The sequence below is a fragment of the Coloeus monedula genome (assembly GCF_965178545.1).
Source record: "Coloeus monedula genome assembly, chromosome: 1".
Lineage (NCBI taxonomy): Eukaryota > Metazoa > Chordata > Aves > Passeriformes > Corvidae > Coloeus > Coloeus monedula.
Window position 1 is genome coordinate 107,872,932 of NC_138781.1, and position 20,659 is coordinate 107,893,590.

At 37.1% G+C, this 20,659-nt stretch overlaps 1 protein-coding gene across 7 annotated transcripts in view; it reads right to left on the reverse strand.

Annotated features, from left to right (window-relative positions):
* Positions 1-20,659, reverse strand: part of PTPRM (protein tyrosine phosphatase receptor type M) — a 454,349-nt gene that overhangs the window by 197,385 nt on the left and 236,305 nt on the right. For all 7 annotated transcript variants that reach the window (XM_082290787.1, XM_082290786.1, XM_082290784.1 and 4 more), the window contains exons 10-11: positions 18,467-18,668; positions 14,666-14,768 (exon numbers count right to left, since the gene is read on the reverse strand). In XM_082290787.1, the coding sequence (XP_082146913.1) occupies positions 14,666-14,768; positions 18,467-18,668 (305 nt within the window). The remainder of the gene's footprint in view (positions 1-14,665; positions 14,769-18,466; positions 18,669-20,659) is intronic.

Below are 20,659 nucleotides of genomic sequence, written 5' to 3' on the forward strand. Positions count from 1 at the left end.
CTGTTCTTAATTTGAGTACTTTCTTCCAGCAATCACCTATTCAAAGCAATGAGTGAAGGAGGAAGAGGGCAAGAGGGAGATGGGGAGAGAGAGGGATGCAGAGGAAAAAGGGAGAGACAGAGAGGGACAGGTGAGGGAGGGCAGAGACTTCTGTGTAAAAACCTGCTGAGAACAGGGATGCCAGTTAGTCACAAGTTATGTGGGAAGCTTTTATAATGAAAACCACCGATCATCAAAGTTATCTAGGTTTATGAAACATTTCTCTCCAATCTTGTTTACAGATACTTATATGATAAGACTTTCTCCATTTTTCAAAATTTGTATTAAAAACACCTTATTTCCATCACAATAGCTGAGTAACACCCACCATCCCTTTGGTATGCAGTGTAGTGCAAGGAAATAATCTTGGTTTATTCCAGTTTAAAGGACAAATAGCAAATCAACTTATATGTTCAGACTTTTGTATTTGTCATGCTGTGGAGGTGTTAGTGCTTAGCAGAGCTCAGAGGACAGTGTGTAACTTAGTACAAAAAGCGTCTGACCTAAACTGGTCTTGCTCCTAAAATATAATCATGATAATAGCTGGTCTTGCACAGACCATTTTTGTTAGATGCCACATGTCTGATATAGTAACACAACACTGAATATTTCAGTCTTTTAACTTTAATTTCTCTTTGTCCTGGTTTGATCAAGATAAGATCAGTTCTAAATTGCTTTGGAATATTAGCTGGGTACCATGAATTTATTTTGAATTCTCTCAACCACAACTCATTACATACAACTTGCTTGGCATCAATAAGTCACTATGGCTTTTGTGTGTGTATGTGTGTGTGGGAGCGTGCGTGTGGCTCAATACCCTGCTGCTAGGCTATTTAGTGATAAAATCTGATATAATAAAATATTAATTACAGCTGAAAGGTTGGGCGAGAAATATGAACTCAATTACAGTCCCATATTGTGAACAAAGGGCACGGTGAAAAAATCCTTTAGTTATAGATGTTTGGGATAATAAAAGAACAACTAGAACATTAGACTCAAGCTGAGTGCTCCCTAAAAGGCCACCTGTTATTAATCTTCACATCAGGCATAGAATTTCAAGTAAATTAGGTCAAGATGAAAGACTTTTGCTGCTGATTTTTTTTTTACTTAACTAATTTAAAGATTTCTTTATCTGAGTACTTTTTCTTTGATGTCACTGCAATTTAGTAATTAGAAATTTGTAACAAGCACAAGGACACAGCAATTGTGATTAAAGGTTAGATATCATATATAGTATGCAAAATGATCACCTTATATGGTGGCAAGAATTAGCAGTTTATTCTAGAAGTCTTCATTTCAGTCAGATTGACAGTTTCTCAGAACCAAACTGTAGCAGATGTGGTTATACCACTTTCTACCAAGGTTAGAAAGCCTCTTTTTTGGTTTGCTTGTTTTTCATAAAATACCAGCAGTGGAATACAAGTTATTCTAAGACTTCTTAATACATACATTTTTGTTCATCAGTTTGATTTACCCGAGTGTGAAGTTAGATGCATTACCAAAGACTTAACAGAATGTGACCAGATTGCAAACAAGCACAGCTGTGATCCAAAGTCAGTCCAAATCAAATAATATGACCTTGAAATCCTACGCTTAGTAGCGAATTGTAAGAACTGAGAAACCTTATCTATTACTGCAGGCTAAAATGTGCCATTAGATCATAAAATAAGATTTTCATTGTCTGAGGAACTGTGTTCTCTATAACATTGTTTTCTATTTCAACAAATTTTGCTGAAACTATGGCAATATATTTTGGTACCAAGCCAGAAAACAGACTTTCAATGAATTTACATTTATGATACTTGGAACAATCCAAAGACCATTTCAAAGCTTCTTAATCATCTTTACATTCTTTGCTTAATTTCTTTTTAAAAAGAACACAGAAAAATGGTGAGTTCGTAAGTACAAGATGAAAGTATCCTGGTACAGGAAGCAAAGTGCTTTTACAAGCCAATATTACACCATTTAACTCACCAGTTTTCAGGTTGTCAAGGCCAATTTACAGAACAACAGGAAAGCATGGAAAAAGGAGTAAAGTCTTGTCACAGTTTAAAAGAACTTAAGAAAGCAAAACTGTCTAAAATAATTTGGTCTAAAAAAGAACGAAGTTAGAGGGGATCTGAAGGAAATATTCAAAATGGAAAGTCATGTCAGGTCTGACTGATCCTTCCTTTTCAACCTGTCACAGAGAAGGAAAATGCTGATGCACAATGGTACTGAAGTACAGATCAATGAGGAAGATACAAAAGAAAATTCCAGGAGTCTGAACATATGCAAACGAATATGCAACAATCTGTGAGATCACACAGCCCATCTTACCAGAATCGGAAATATTGCTTCTGGAACTGTACGCCTGAGTTTCTGATATTCAAAGACAGCTAACTACTGCTTCAAAATTGCTTATGACTGGAATGCAAAGATTCATTACAACACACTTTCAGCTCCAGCAAAGTTGTTGATGGCACTCAAACCATCAGATTCCACCTGGTTCCATCCTGCTATGTGAGGCAGGGTGGAAAGAAGACACAAACTAGGTACTTTTCTTATGATAGAATATGATGCCATGCTGTTACTCAGTTTTCACAAATTATGTAGAAAATAGATCTGGCAAGGTCTGACTGACCAGTTTACTTGGATTCTCAAGAAAACGGGAAGGCCAATTCTCACCTAAAAGAGACAATCCTAGTTCTTTAAGTCTATATGGGATGAATGTGTTATGTCATTTCCACTAAATAATTTTGAGATTCAAACATCTCTTTTTAAATAAATACTATACAATGTTATTTTCATTCTACAGTTTTCAGGGAAGCTGGATATAATACAATAAAATACTATACTGGAATTAAAAGGAATGGAGTAACAGAAAAAAGCAGCAGTCTTCATGCAAGAACCTGCCTGAGTAATTTCTACTTTCAAAGAAGTCCATAGCCACTTGTAAGCAAGAGATTTCTTCCTCAATAGCCATGAAGAAGATCAGTAGCTACACAAAGTTAAATTATAAGAGCAATGAAGAAAATACTTTGAGAAACAATATGATGTTCTTAAGGAATAGGAACATTTCCTCAGATCTAAATCCATACATAAATGATAAAGATATATTATTGCTCAGTCTCTTGTATTCAACTCCCAATTTCTGCATATTATGTGTGATGCTGCCTCGTAGAGCAGCAGTTTTCATTCTATTCTCCACAAACTTCTAGAAAATGCAGTTTGCAAAAGGTAAGAAAAACATACAGCTTATGGATTTAAAATCATGACAGTAAGATCTGCACATACACTGCAATATCTTCAGGGGTTTATAAATTAAAAAAATAATTCTATTAAGGAAAACTGATTACAAGATTACGAGTAAGTGATACTCTACTTCAATATTTTCTAGTAAACAACAGACTACTGCAATGCTGTAACTATGCCCTGGAGGGTGTCCATGAGGTGTGGACAGTCTGCAAATACACCAGTGTTCATGGACATGACCATGGCCAGTTGCACAGCTTTTATTTATGAACGTAAATTAATATGCAAATTGATCAAGGAGCCTGGATATTACACAGAAATTAAGAAGCAGGATTTAGAGCAGGAGATCCGCTAATGGATTAATAACACTGTTAACACTAAACATATCCTACAACTTCTACAAAGCTGTGCACTGGAAATTCACTACTGAATTGAGCTGGGGAATTAACAAAATACACGTGTTAAAATGAGCAGTTTGTAAGTACAGGGAGAATGCTTATTTTCTCCCTTTATTCAAGGATGCCTGCAATCTGCTGGTTTGTGTGCAGCACAGGAAGAAAAATATTTGCTGAGGCAGCTGACTGAATACACAATCCAATTTCAACAGGTTTTTTGATTCAAAGCTTGAAAACTGTTTACTGCTCATTAAAGCACTCACAGTGGATATGAAGTTTTTAATCTATTCAATGAGGGGATACAACATGGAGCACGGAGAGACTAGCTCCAACAGCTCCACTACAGTCATTTAAGATGTGGTCTCATTTGTCCATTTTCTCCTTCCAGATTCTTTGTTTACATGGGAAAATTGGTGGAAGGCAGGACAGTTGCAACTGCAGAAGCCAGCATTATCACTTAAGCACCCAAGGCACAGGCACATTTCCTCCTGCTGGCTCTGCTGTAGGAGAGCAAGACCACAGCAAAAATAACCACAACAGAATTCTCACCTCACAATGCTATCGTCTCTTTCCACAACTTAAATGCAGTGGGTTCCAGTCCAGCAATTTGGAAACGGAGATTACTGTGTTCATTTTCATTCTTTCTTCCCTACAAAAAGGCTCTGCAGGGCACTTTAATCAGCAGTGCAGAATGATGCAGGCAGACACAGAAAACAAGTCAGTTTTTGTGGCATCATCCCCAGTTTTTCAGGACTTCTGTGGATAAATACAAGGCTGACCTTCTATTCTGTCAGTGGAGGTATAACTCTTCCTCCTCCCTGCACTGGGAATGACTTTGGTAGGATTAGGTGGCATAGAAACCTTGGCAGCATGACACTGTACAGCTCTTCCCACAGGAAATCTGGCTGTAGATAAAAGATTCTGCACAGTTCAGGATTAGCACAACTGTTAAATACAGATGAGATTTTAGCCTTGTGCTTCTACTACCCTACGAGGCTAATCTTGGAAACAGCTTCAGCTCTAGATGTGAGAACGCAGTTAATTCATCTGTCCTCATCTGATTTCCCCATGGTACTTTCTCCCCAAATTCAACATTATTATAATGCCTTACACATCTATCCTACCACTCTCTGAGGCTGTTTCAGGCTGAGGCACTTACCCTTCTCCTGACTAAAGAGTTGCTGCTTTCAGTTGTAGAGCCCAGTAAGTGACTCTAATGTTTCTTTGTGTCATTTAATGTAATCCGGTTGAGCAGATTAGCTTTTACTTAGCAATGCTTTAGAGTCATGATGCTTGTTGTAAATGCCAGTGATTTCCCTTCCTACTTAAATGAACAGCATAACAGAAAGTTTTCATGTTAATATTCAGTAAAATGAATACTCCTTCAGCATCAAGTATGGGGAATGACAGTGTTTCACTTGGAGTGCATCTATAGCTTTTCTTCCTCTTTCCATGTAGCACACCTCTTTATCCTTTTGTTTCCTTTAACATTACTTGGTATAAAATAAAAGCATTTATTTGTTTGCTTGCAACACGTGATCAAAACACTTTAGTACAAATAGTTCAATGGTTTAGAATGGCCCAATCAAATATTATTTATACTGAGTGTTAGGAATTGCCCCAAATTACTTTGTTCTGGAAACCCCAGTCCTGCCATACGTTTAAGTATTAGCAACAGAATTTTTTTTTTTAATGCAGCCATTTAGTGTTTGCTAGTGAATAAAGGGCTCATACAAGCTTGCTTAAAAATCACCATACTGAAGAAAATTTCCTAAGGTCAATGATCGTTGTCAAAGAATCTACAGAAAAGCGATTAAAGAGGTACTGATTACTATTGTGTTGCAACCTAAATTATTAAAAAAATCCTGTTGACTTTTTGCTCCTTGTCACTCAGTCAATTCTGATTCATGCGAGAATCTTGCCAAAAGTTTGTGCTCTGCTGGGTGCTGTCATGTACAAAAAACTGAAAAATGTACTTTTGGCACCACAGTGCTGTGTGACTTTAACTAGCACCACCTACCTGGCAGGTGTACATACCTGTTTCAATTCACCACTGCGTAGAGAATTTATATTTGAGCTGTTTATATATATGCTCTCTAAATTGAAATTGCTCTCCTTCCTCTCTGAAGGTTATTCCTCTGATGCATTTTTAGAAAAGAATCATTTCTTCTCTTGGCCTTAACTGGCTAGCTAAAAAACAAGCTGAGTTCTCTTGGTTCCTAAACATGCAACACAGATTTTCCATGATCATTTATGCCAAAACACTCCACTGCTGTAGTGCCAGTATATTGGTATTTCTTGGTAGATCAGAACGAGGCATAGGAGTTCACATGAGGTCTGCCAGTGTCTTGTACAATGGTGTTCATAGCTTGTCACCTTTGCTGGAAGCCCCACCTGCTGAGCACAGTCTATTTGCCTATTTCACAGTCATGCTGTGTTTTGATGATCAGTCATACTGTAAGCTATCCATTCACACTTTCTTCTCCTCTGTTATTTCCAAAATGAGCCTCTCTCTTACAATACACATCCTCGTTATTAGCTCATAAAAGGCAAACTTTGCATCTCGTCCTGAAGGCTATTCAGTGTTTTCTGTGCAGCGTTCCAATCCAATGCTGAAGGCAGGATTACTGTCAAATGGATTAAAATATGTAATATCTATATTTTAGATCTATAAACAAAACAGGCAGAATGTCACTGAGTCACCTCTCAGTTGATGATTCAGTACATCACTATACAGCACAGTGAACGTGTATTTATATCACAGTCTCTGTTTTAGAGCTCTTATGAACCTCTTAAAAATACACAGTTAACTTAAATACTTACGAAAGAAAAGGAACTGAATCTTGAGGACCACAAAAAATATAAAGTATATGGCATAGCTAGAGAACAGAAAGACTGATGTGCAACATTGCCAAGGCTTCAGCACTAGCAGAGCCCAAGCAGACAGGGCTTCCAGTATGACCTGCAAGACTGACCTGAGTGCTCACTTAGTCCAATGGGTGACTGAAGACAAGAAGTGACACCGTACTTTTCACTTGGGATAGCTCACTTTGGCATCTAAAATTTGAGAGTAAAAATACTGATGGGATTCAAACCTTCACAAAAACAAAGGAACTGAGGTAAGATGATAAGCTACAGTGGAAAATCTAATTTCACACAGATGAGGATATGGGAAGTGCATGTACGTAATACACATTAAGGTCAACAGTGAAAGCTCCCAGAGACAGCAATGGGTTTATGTGCCTGACAATTCCTAACCACAGTTTTACAGGAATTTAGAACGGGTCACTCCGCACTGTGGCTACAAACCAACATTCAGCTACTGTGATGCACACTGCCAGAAAACTACTTTAAAATAGTCTCCACAAAGTACATCCCCACATAATCCTGTACAACAACCACTGGGGGAAATGTAGCTGGCTCACATACTCCCCCTTCAATCCTTCCACAGCACACAGTAAAATGAAAACAAATCCCTGGCACACTTCAGTAAGCACAGAGCAACAGCACGTCTTTCCTACATTTTCAAGGAATACTCTGGTTCTGCATTTGAACTTGGATATGCTTAAACTGAATCTCCTTCAAAAATCGTTCAGTGCAGTAATTTCCAGTGATATTCATAATTCTTTCACTGTGGTCTCTACATTAAACACCTCTTTCTCTCAAGGCAAGCACCCAGAAGGAGATTTGAGCTCCCTACGCACTCAGTGGGAGAAACACGTCTCTTCACAACCCCAGAAGGCTACTCTGACATGAAGTAGGATTGCACCTCTCATACTGTCTCTTTGGGATGATCAATGGCCCTAATCGAGGAACTTCCTAAACTCAGACAGAAACAGACACACTTAAAGACATAAAAGGCACTTTATTTGGGTTTTACTGTATAGGTCTACATCTGCTTAAGATACAAGTGTCTGAGCTCTCTCAGGAAAGATGTGACAGTCATACCAGCTTTTTCCACAACAATCTAACAACTCCAGCAGGTTTGCAGAAACCAAAGGCTGGGGTTAAATACGGTTTTCAACCTGAGAGGCTTTCACCACACTGCTCCCAAACCCCACCCATCTGTACAGAATTACTGTGGTCTCCTGCTGAAGCTGGCCTCACATGAAAACACAAATACAAGAAAAACCAGAGAGCTAGGAGAGCGTACATGATGAAACCTGTCTAATCAAATGGAGACTCTCTTTATTCTCTCCATTATTTCTGTTTTTATTTAAATACCATCTAAATTATAACACATTGAAAGTCCAATGAGAAAAGTACATGGACCTCAGGTCTCTTGTTTGCCTGAGAGGAGCTTCAGGAACTTTGTACTTCTAGTTAGAGGTCTCTGCTGCTTTACTGGAAACATAATGATACTTGAGAACAGGTAGCTCAGACTTGCTAACACTGAGCTCCTTAAAATCCATCTAAGCTATTTAGGCAACGCTGTCCTCCCTGTTACATCACCGGAAAGGTCCCCAGCAGGGCTGTGGCACCAGCCAGCTACCACTCTCTCCAAAATTCCTAGACATCAATCAGGGCCCATTCCCAAATGGCAATCTGTTAAGGGGTCCTGGTGCCTGGGAGCTCTGCAGTATGAATATGGACTGGTTTTAGCCTGTTGGCCTCAGTACAAGAGAATGGTACTGGGCACACAAATTTCACTGGTAAATATGCACACCTATGGTCTGAGCTCAAGTATGTTAACCTGAGCACTGAGTAGCCATTCCTCTGAAAGGGATTGTGAAAAAATGACCCCATTCTGTTCCTTGCATACTCACAGATTGGGCTGTTCATTTTAGTGAGTATATTTTAGAAAAATGTGTTTTATCAATTCTGACTTATGTTGGCCTTCCAGAGCCAGGAAAACAGGTGTGAGTTCCAAGAGTTAATGATTCACTGGTTGAATTGTTGCTGGACTTCAGCCTTCATGAGGGAGACTGGGAAAACCCAGTGTTCCAAAGGATCTTAACAAAGACATAGTACAGATGAACTGGACTATCATCCTGTCAGAATGAGAGGTAAGCAATATAGAGAAGACTATCATAAGGAATTTTGCAAAGATATGGTCTCCACTGCAACTTACCTAAGGCCAGCATGTAGAAGGAAGGTTAAAACAAAAAAAAGAAGAGCAGAGCCTCCTAAAAGTGCAGCAAATTTTTGAGTCATTAATTATAACCAAAATCTGTGCGAAAGTATTAGTGAGTTATGAAATTGAAATATAATCTCTTCAGAGATATGGAATAATCTATTTTCTCTCTTATTCTCGAATTGCTTTATTTATTACGGATTAACTTCTATTAATTGCTAAATGACAGATGTCATTACGTGCTGAGTTCTCAGTGACACAAATTAGTACTTAAAGAAATCAAGGATCAATACTCATTTTACCCAGGGACTATGTGAAAAGTCACAGTAAAAGTACCATGGAAATTTCTGAACAAGCTAACAGGACATGTGAAGCTGCACCATGCATGTCCAGGCAAAAGGTACCATAAATTTTAGCTCAAGTCACACTAAAAAATCCAAGGACAAGTTCTACTGCATAACAAAAAAGAATTACAGCATTTTTATAGCATAAGCAATTACTGTCCTGTTCCCTCAATGAAACAGAAATTGACCCTTCTGCTGTAAATAATTATACTTGTTGCTATAAAGAAGTGACAATTATGGGAATTAATAAAACCCAATCCCTTCTCTACCACAGACATCCTCAAACAAGTTTACTGGCTGCCTTATAGGTAGTAAAACTATGATTTGGAAAGAGCTGACCCTACAGCACACAGTTCAGGCCTTTATGTTTACAGGCCCTTAAGCAATAGAAAGGATGCTCATAGCAAGCAAATTAAAGAATGGACAGTAAGTTCCCTTCATGCTCTTTAGATCCTGTAGTTTCACAGTATTTTGAAAGGCTGTATTTTGAACATGGCTTTTCAGAATATTAGTGAGTTAGTAATGCTACTTGAACATTTATAGTTACATTATTTCAACATAACCATTTCTTTATTACAAATCCACCTAATATCCAGACTGTTTTATCTGTGAGCTCTTGAAAGGCCAGAGTTCACTTTTCATTTTATTAGGAAGCTTTCCAAATTCTGCTGATTAATGTACAGTTCTGATATTTCTCTCCTCAGCTGTGTCTACATAGCATTTTCTTTTTTCTCATTACTGCATTACCATGTAATGCCACTGGGAATAGAAGGAAATTACAATAACATGCTAGCATTACATAATGTGCAAGGCAGAAATTGTGAGAGGACATAGCTAAAAATGCAGATATTGCAATGTCTTTATTTGCATGTGCTCTTGCCATGTTTTTGCCCACACAGAACACTAACATCTCTTATGGTTGCCAATCAGCATTCTCCCATTTCAAAACTAATTTTTTCACATATCCTGAATTTATAATTATACTCATGATGTCTGCCTTCATAATTCATGCACAGTAAGTAACACTGCACACTTACTATGCAACACAGAAACTCAGACTGAGATATCAGGAACTTTGAGATGTGGATTGCAACTTTGAGGCCCAGGCCTGTGGCTACAACGTGCTCACAACAGCAATTCAAGTGTCCCATGGACTTTTCACAGCAATGGAAAATATCCCGAAACTTTTGTATTCAGTGTTTGAAATCCTGCTGCTTTCTGAGTTCCAATGATATCTGCATGTGTTTCCAAACAGCCTGGCTAGCTTGCTAGTTTTTATTTCGATTTCTTGATTGCCAGTGAAACAATTAAATCTGCTCATTTTTTGACCAAGTGATTGATTTTTGTAAAGATGGTACATTTCAAGAATAAAGGTAGGCAGTGGCTTTTCTGGAAGACTGGCAAGATTGGAGGTTTCTTGACACCATTTCAATTTCCTGTGAATCATGCTGCTCCTATGCCAGGGACCATATGCAGATAACCTTCATTCCAGCTGTGACAATGAACCAAGTATTTACAAGATGCCTTTAAAGGTCTGGATTAGGCCAATAAGAAATGTCCATTTCTGTGAAATTTAGGCAATCTGAGTACCTCATGATGTGTCCCTCTGACAAAGTGTGAGAGGAGTGCTTATCGCTTTAGATAACATGTAGTTTGAAATTTCTGTGGTAGTTCCCAGTTGTACTGCAAAGTTGTACTATCTTATTATGGCCTTTTGAAGTATAATAAATGCTACTTCTTCAAGGTAGAGAGATTAAAAGTATGTTTCAAAATTAAGCACTTCAAGTAAAGAGATGTTTGTTTTATTTTCCCAGTAGAGTTTTTATTTATGCAAGTTGAAGAAGTTGGGCACACAGCTGATAAAGGGCATGCATGGAGAGTACACAGATTACCTTCACTCCAGAACACTTAGCTTTCAACTCACATCAGTCAAAGTTTATTTGCTTCCTTCTGCATGTTTTGTTTAACGTATTTTTAAATTACACTACTTGGCAATTGCTGCAATTCTCTCCCTCTCATCCTGTCTGAGCTTTGCAGCCCCAGATGCTGCTTGACTGATCCCACATAGTCACAGCAGTCAGAGCAGGAAGTACTCTGGTGTCCCAAATGCCAAGTACTGCATCCACAGGGATTGGCTAGCTGACACATTTGGTCATCCTGTCCTTTCATTTCAGACTGGAATAGGAAAGTACCAAATGTCTGTGGTGTCTGTAAGAGTAGAAAGGTTGGCTGAATGGGCCATTAACTGGCCAGAAGAGTTTAATGGGGCAAATTCAGCTGAGCCAAACTCTGTAATAATGTAATACGAAAAAGAGTTCATGAGGAAGAGTAGAGCCTGGATGGTCTTGCTTTCTTTCTTATTCATTTTGCTCCTTTCCCAGTCTGCTCCTCAAAGAGGCTTGCTATCACCAGGTGATTCCAGTGTTATCTGAGCCAAAATCTTTGGGATGTTTACTGTTAAAGCTTTTTGAGGATGTGGCACAGAATAGCAGGAAGAGGGTGGTATGGGGACAACATTTTGCTGCTTATGTAAACAGATAAAAGAAGTGGAAACACTACTTGACCTTAATCACAGCAAGAATGAATAGAAATAGGTGCAAGAAAGAAAACTTGCTTCTCCTGCTGAAGCTAAAACCTTGCAAGAAAATGTTTTTCAGAGGAAGATCACAAGAACCTTTTATAATGGAATGTGACAAACAACCTGAAGTTCTTTCTAACTCAGATCAATGTATAAATAGCACTAAATGCAGGCTGTAACCGAGCGTTACAGTTCTCTTTCCTGTGTATGAGCCAGATCTGTGCAATAAATTAACATTCCTTAGTTAAGTATATGGCACTGACCAATTGAAACATCTGCAGAAAATCTGGCCCCAGAGTTTTCTAAAATTTAGGCTAACTTGCCCTGAAGAAGTAAAATACACAAATGGTATTACCTTGGAAGAGTGAGTCCCCCCTCGACAAATGTTAAAGGGCCCTCATAGAAAAAATACTTGCATTTGTATGCTTTTTATGTAAATTCTTCAAAACTTTACTGACTCCTAAATTGAAATATCGGAAACAAGAGAATATCCACAATAAGACCCATATTACACAATTTCCACAGAGCGATCATCTTAAACTAAACATTTTTTGTTTCATTTAAGCCTTGCAAATTACAATCATTCTAAAAATCAAAATGGCTTAGCCAGCTGTTAAAGAAGTGCATACATTCATCACTACTGAATGCATTATTGCTTTAAGTATATATAATTCCAAAATAATCTCCTTGAAACAAAGACAGCAACAGCCATAAAGCATGCTGGACCTCAAATTGGAGACAAAACAAGCAGTATTTGTTGTATTAAATATCTGACAAAATACATTTCAATCATGTCCAGTCTTATGAATTCTAAAACAACGTGGAATGCCATTTGGCCTTCATGATTAATGTGTACTTTATCACTGTAAACAGAGTTTTCTGAACATTTCTATAAAGTCTGTTTTTTTGAATCAACATTTAAACAATCAGCATTACGCTTTCTCTCCTTTGATGTTGTGCTCGTTGTGTGCAGATTCTAAGTGGCATAAAATAAAAAAAAATTTCTTATTTAAGAAGAGAAGAAGAATTTAACCACAGGGAAAAAAGCTGGACTTCAGAATGACCTCAGGTATCAGCTTTGTTGACTTGAATGACAGAGTTTGTGCTCTCCTTCTCCATCTCAGGAATTGACGAATTTTATGTGTCATGGCTGATGTGTAGATCAATAAAACAACAACAGTCATTTACACTGCAAGTTTAGTGCAGTTTCAAATATCTGCATTAACCAAGCCGGTAGCTGTAGCAGAATCAATAGACAAGGCTTCTTGCCTAGTGGTGTGGATAAATGAAGTATGACTAAACTTTTAACACCCAATGAATATAGATTAAGATGATAAAATCCATATGCAGAATGTGTCTTGCAAACAGTGTGCTTGCAAGTGGAATGTACTATAAAATGTTAGAAGTATTAAGAAATTCTCACTTTCATTTTCACTCTGCCTCACTCAGCATTTACACTCTAAGTTTGCAGTCAGCATTCATTTTATTTTAAGACCTGTTGCAAAGGACCTCAGTAAATTTGCTGCTGTGTGTTCTATCTGTCAGTTCTATAGCTTCATGTCACTTTAAATCTCTCCTCTTATTTCCCTAACCACTCAAACACTTATTTGGCAGACTTTCATCTCCTAACGAGCTCCCTTCTATTGTCAGTGAAGTTTCTGATATGTCACTACTGTATAGGAGCCAATCATCTTTAGTTCATGATATAGATAAAAGGACTGAAACCATTTTTTTATTAATAGCCTAATACATTCATGTTTAAACAATGACTCCAACTTGTATCATTTTCATCCAGATGCTTGGATTCAGAAGGACTACACTATAGCTTTGTGAGATAAAGTCAGACAAATATCAAATAATTCTGCTTTTAAACTAACCTGCTAAATCAGTTTCATTAAATGTGCTCTAATGTTTTCTGCTTTTTTTCTCAGATGGTTCAGACTTCTGCAGTGTGCTAGATTTTCTTTTTAAAAAGCTGTCTGAATGAATGATTCAATAGCATTTCCAAAATGCAGACCTATGTACATATAATATATATAACTAATAGGAAAAACCCCTAATTATATGAATTGTACAAATATTCTGAAGAAACCCAAGAAACATTTATTTTCATTCATGCATGTATGAGCACACCAGATCTGTATTTCCCAAATAGAAATGATCACAAACTTCAGCATCAGGATGAAAATATTTGATAGCCACTCCGTATAGATGGAAACTCTTCCTACAGTAATAGAAGTATTAAAGAGGATACACAATTAGACAAAATATAGCTCTGAAAAATCTTTCTCTCATCTTTGTTTTTTGTTTATTCAGAGTATTGAGCTCATTACTGGTTCTCATTTAAAATAATCTAATCGTTTCTCTGTCTTCTTCACTGAAAATCAGGCATCTTTTATTCTAATCAATGAAAAACTTACATAGTACCATGACTCTGGCAGGGAGATAAACCTCTGAAAACTGGAAAGTCATTAACAGATGCTATACAACACTGAAGAATCCAAGATACTGATTTTCCAGGCTGATTTTTTTAAACTATTATTTCTGCTATCATGGTCAAATAATGTAAATACTTTATGAATGTTACAGTACATACTGTTTAAATTGGCTAACTTACTAAGAGTTGACTATCTTAAATCTGTGGAGTAAACAAGAAGACTGAATATTAAAGACAGTAGCTCAGCATAAAAAATGTGATATGCCCTTGAACTTATAACACTGTAGTAAGCAATTACCTTAAAGAAGCCACCCACACAACAGAACTATGGCTTTGTTCCTTATCTTCAAAGAACAAGCCACTTGCATCTGGATCAAATCCTTTAAACAATACATGAACACTCAACATCAAAGCACTTTCATTTTCTTCAGTTATTTAATTTAATTAGAGCTAATACAGACATGAATTTAGACACTGATTGCTGTGTAGAAAATCCCCAGAAAATACGCTCAAGAAATCAATCAATTTGTTTTTTAATTTCATAAAGATTTTTTCCCCCAGTACCTGACAGGAGCGCCTCTGCTCTGTGCAGGTTTCAGCAAGACTGTCACAGTGCTGTCAGTTTGATTCAAAGGTGTTTCAAGTTCATATGGTGGCATAGAGGGTGCTAGAATAAGAAAAGAAAAGAGGCAAATAAATCATTATTCCTGTATTTCTTCTTCCAAGAGCTGTATCTTTATTTGCATATGGAATTTTAAAGGCTTCTTCAAATACAAAGACCATATACTACAAGTCTAAGATGCTTTCTGTTACAATGCAAGCATGAGACAACTGTTAAATAACTTCAGGAAAAAAAATAAAGAACAAATCCCAAATAAAGAAATACCAGCTCACTGCCAATTTCAAGACAGGAAACAGATACTAGTGTGAGTAAGTTTGCAGAAACTATTGAGAATCCATGACTTGGAAATGAAAAGTTACCTTAAGAACAGCATCAGCAAATGTGCATGCTGAAGTGACTATAGATTTTGAAACTGAGCCCAGCTTTCTCAGTATGTCAGTTGTATCAGGATGCATTCTCAGAATCTGTTTCTCCTGGAATTTTAACTAGTGCTATAACTGTCCTGTGTCTATTGTCCACCAAGATGAGAGCTCATCTTAGTTTGAAGCCTCACTCAGCACTTTTGCAAACTGTGTCTTCATTAAAGATTTACAGTTGTGATTAAAACAAATGATGCCTCAGTTATTGCCTTTTACTGTTCCTACTTTCTTCAGTGCTATCATCTACTCACATTTGTATCATTACATTGGAGAGAAGGCTACTCAGTTAATTGGTTATTTGACAGGCTGCCGTATCCTTATTGTTCAGTTGTTAATGAAGATGCACAATTAACAAATTTAAAGGCTATAGAAGCAAAAAGTGGTGATTGCAATGGTCTCTTCTGACTGCAGGAATAATGCTGGGCAATTAACTTCCCTAAACTAATTCTCGCTTAAAATGGAAAATACATTTGGTGGGTAAGATCTTTTCCTTAGAAGATTCTTCCAAAGATTCATTTAGTTCTTCTCAATTCATACAGTTTCATCTTACTGGATACTTTGCATGTACCATACCAATAGAGTGTATTATGCTTCACATACTGGTAATATGAACCTCTAGCAAATTATTATCAAGTGTATTTTAGAATAATTTTCATTTTCCCAGTAGTATCTGCATCTACTTGAAAGGTAAATGACATTCTCTCTCTTTATCCATAGTGCCCTACATATCCAAGTAAGGACTGCATTACGGATTGCACTGTGCTCCGCAACTCCTCAGTCTGCTGTGAAAACATTAAAATCCCCACTGCTTTGCATTGCTATTCATCAGTTTTGAAATATTTCACAAATAAAAAAATTAATCTTCAAAAACCTCCTTGTAAGCTCAGAGGGTTTTATTCTGTTTACAATCCTGGATATAAGGCACTAACATTTAGACTAATCATTTTAAGTAATTTGGGCACCCACTAAAGTCATACTATTACACACTACTTTAAAGGTTCAGGCACATTTTGCAGTTTTGAATATCCAGAACTTGTTCATATAAAGTCCCATTCTCAACCTGACCATCCTGAAAACAAGGACGGACAGGAACTGTATCTCCAAGAAGCTGTATGAGCTCTGAACATTTTTTGAATGCTCTGTCATTTCTCGTCCTTAGTCTCCTGCCCATACCTTAGCAAGTCTTTCGATTTGCCTAATTTATGACTCCTAAGTCCCTACTAGCTCTCTTTACTAATTTTAGTGTCCCTACAAAGACCAAAACTATCTTCCTGTCCCAGGTGGTTCTCCCAGTCATAACCTTTAGTCCTGGCTACTTTTTCTTTTCTCCATTTTTCCCTGTCTAAATTAGGACTCTTCCTCCTCCACACTGCCTACACGTAAAGAAGGAACTAACCAACAAGCAGAGAAAACAGGAAATATTCACATAATATTAAAATAAAACACAACAACTATTTACAGTATATAAGAGTACTATTCAAAACACTTAGGAAATTAAGAGATTGTTATTTAGAATAAAAGGCAGTCTAGAATTAGACAAAGTAAAATGCAGAAATTGATCAAATTGCACCTAATCTGTTCCAAAAAATAGTGAAACTTTCATCCAGAAATGCTCAGAAGTTCTGTTTCACATCGGTCCAAAATGGACTGCACTGGCCACATGAAAGAGCCTCAAAGCTTTCCAGTGAGACAATGAGATCACAGCCAATAGCACTGCAAAGAGGGTTCCATATTCAACAGCTAAAATGCCAGTCGTGACTTTTCAAGTATATTAAAAAATACACACATTTTGCTTCTATTTTAAATTAATCAGAGATTGGTTTTAACTACCTATGGACAAGGCATGAACATTCCTTGTTAGTACAGTAACTGAGAGGAAGCAATGAGAGTGTGGTGCAGACCAGAGAGTTCGCAGAACCTCGCCACACGGAGACCTGGAGGTTGGCCTCACCCTCAAGCATGCCTGCAATGCCTGTTCCCACTAGTGAATTTTTGTTGGTGACATTATCATTTTAGAAAACAACAATTTAAGGTCCAGTACTATTCCCAAATGTTCAGATTCTCATCTGTACTCAACAGTCCCCATTCCTCATTCTAATAAGGAGTGGTCTCATCATCCTAACTCATATAAAGTTTTGCTGTGTCAGAAATTGGTTTTTGACGGAGAAAATTTCTGCTCGGTATAGGAAGGGGGATGGAAAACAAACTCCATCTTTACTGATGAGTGTTGATTATGTTTTCTGTTCCATACAGAGTTAATTGTCTAACCTGAAAACTAACAACATTTTTGTTTCTCTAGAAACACCTGCATTGGCAATAATTTCCACCTTGCATTAACTGCCCTTTCTTACAATAATATAGAAGAAATAATTTTATTTCTGATTGACATGTGTCAGTTTTTTTCATTCCAGTGAGGACAGAAAATGAGGGATGGGTGGGGAAGAAGTACACAGAATGAGAGTAAAAGAGAAGATTTTGTACACAAATGCTTTCTGGAAAGCACAGTTGACCACAAATAGGTATGGCAATTTTCTATAAATATTATCAAGGGGCCAATTTATCATTGAACTGCCAGTTTAATTCTGAACTGTAGAGAAGTGAAGAATAAAGGGATTTCAACTGTAACTTTGCAAAACATTTTGTCATCAATTACATAAGCATTCTGGAGGATGTAATAACATTCCATCCCCTCAATGAAGTGTTCTTCTGCCTCAAGGGAGGGCTTGAAATATTGGTCAAGGATCTGCAGAAATGACAGAGTCATGCTGCTGTTATCTGAAAACCCCTAGTCCTGATGTTCTCGGCTAATACAGTTTCACATCCACTTCAGTCCCCACGCCTGTCAGGAACACAGGCAGCCTGGCAGCTAACTACAGTTTCTAAGCGAGCTCTACACGAACAGCATCTCTGCTCTACTCTCGATTGTTCATGGCTCATTAAGGAGATTTTCCAGCACTGTTACTGTACTAATTTAGAATCATGTCAAGGCTGACTAAGCTCTGAATGAAACCCTCATCTTCAGATCCAAAAAAACCCTATGCTAAATGTTGCAACTGCAGCTGGCACTGGCTGCAAACACATAATTCATAGGGGTTTCTTGAGTGATATGTTACAGTTGTGAACAGGAATTTCAAAATACTAGCTAATATCTAAGCACTTGGAAGTTCTTCAGATATGGTAATATATGTCACTTCGACATCTACGGGGATGAACGTGTTCTTCCCTTTTTCAATTTGCTGCTTGTTAAATTCTAAAGAAGTAAACAAGAAAAGAATCACCCAACTCATTATCATAAGGAAATGATAATATTCTTTGATCAAGTACCTGATATTTTAGTCGTGAACTGATTTGTTATTGGAGGTCCGAAGCCTTTAGCTGTGCTGGCTCTGATGGTAAAAGAGTAGGTAGTGCCAGGATACAGTCCAAAAAAGAGATAGTGCGTTTCATTTCCTAGCTTTGAGACTCGTCCACTTTGATTGGATAAATCTATTTCTGGGTCAAAGGAACTGACTGCTTTGTAGGTGATCTGCAAAAGAATAAGAAAGCTATAAACTGCCTTGAGCAGATGGACAGAGATTGCATCTTTATCCAGTAAACCCTTCTGATGTATGCGCTGTCAGACATTTTATGATAAGCTATCTTACTCTCTTACACTCTTCAAATCCCGAATCCCACGAAGAAGCACAGGAACTGAGTCGTAACTCGTATGAGTTATTACTTTTATAGATACAGAGACTTAGAGGCAGCTGGATTACAACTCTAAAGGATGGGTTCAGGCTTACGTTAATTCCTTCAAGATGCTGGCTTTAACAGTGTCACATTTTGAATTCATCTTACTTGTTGGTTTTGATCAGCACCAGTAACAAAACCAAAACAAACAGGTAAAAACTGAGAAGTAAATAAGAGGGGGTGTAAACCCCAAGTTCCAGCTGACTTCACTGTAATTACATTTTGCCCTGAATAAGGTTATCTGTAAAAAATGATAAGGGCAGCTTAAGGCAAATTTTTCAGAAATTGGGTAAAGCTTCTATTTTAGTCTGAAGCTTAGCTATTACAATTGCTAATTTGGATTTTTTTCAGGTTATTATATTGTACCTAGGTCAGATTCTCATTTGGAGGAAAGAAAAGATAAATGTTAAGTAATATATGCAGAGTGTATATTGTATCCTCAGTTCCTTCCTTGATTCCAACAGTTTTTTTAGTTTTCATTAGAAATGTTAATGTAAGTTCACAGTAAAACTTGATCCAGACTTCTTCTATTAATTACTGATTTCTGTGCACTGTAATGAGAATTTAAAAATATGAAAGACATTTAAAAAATCAGAAAAGTGAAAATGATTCACCTCTCCTTTTTACTTTTAAAGTTTCATTTTTACGCAAATAATTCCAAACCCCTTATTATTAAAAGTGATAATTGACATTCTTTTTGCTACACTTACTCACTATCACTTTAATTAAGAAGACCCATAATACAGTACATAGACACATCCAAGTGTTGGTGTTACATACCTTAAACACTTTTAATTTCCTAAAACTGCTGACTTAATGAAAATTGATTTTCATATGAGCCATCTAATATAACATCAATGAAGTGCTGAAAATTAGTAATAAAAACTTTCATACCATTTAGATAAACCCCGACCTTATTTCAGTAGATATAGGCATATCTTCTACAAATCCTCATCCATAAACTGAACTCAAAGCACTTTAAAAAGCACCCAACTATCTCTTCTAATTCTAACAGATGACAGAAGATTAAACTACCAACTGTCTGAACTTTTTATCAGTAAAGAAATTAAGGTAACATACTGCTCACATGAATCTCCATATCTCATGCTAAGTGCTGTTATGTTGGCTTGTGGGTCATAACTTTTTTTTATAGATTTTAAAACACAGGTTAGTCAACTACCACTACAACTAGGTTTTAAATACAGATTCTGCCGTCTACGTTAGATTCTTACAAAATTTTTGCAGTGTTTAGTTATTAGATAGCTAAGGGGCTGATGTTCCACAGTGAAGTAAGTTCTTCCATGGATCATGCAGAACTCAGGTCAAGCTCTGAATACATCTCTGAATACACCTGTCCCAATACACCTGATGGAGTTATATGTGTGTATACATTTAAGGATGAACTGCCTGGGTACAGTGGGTGTACTCCTCAGCAATGGAATTAGACATGCAGGGATGTTCCTCAGGTGAAATGGGATATACCACTGTGTGTTTCTATGTACACTAACCTAGCAACAGTAACACCATTAACACTTAACTAAGCCATTCTGATTCCTGAAAAAAGGCAACTGTCAAACTAGCTAAAAAGTTGTTAGCTTAACAAAAAATCAATTCATACTTTTTCATAACACTTTATCCTCTTACAATAAAGTAGTTTTCAAAACAGTATCAATAGGTTACCATTCAATTTAACTATTCTTTTACACTGTATCTCATTTAGGTGGGTTTTTTTTTAAACAAAGCATTTCAATACCAATTTTGTAGTAAGGTCAGGTAAGAAGCTTAACA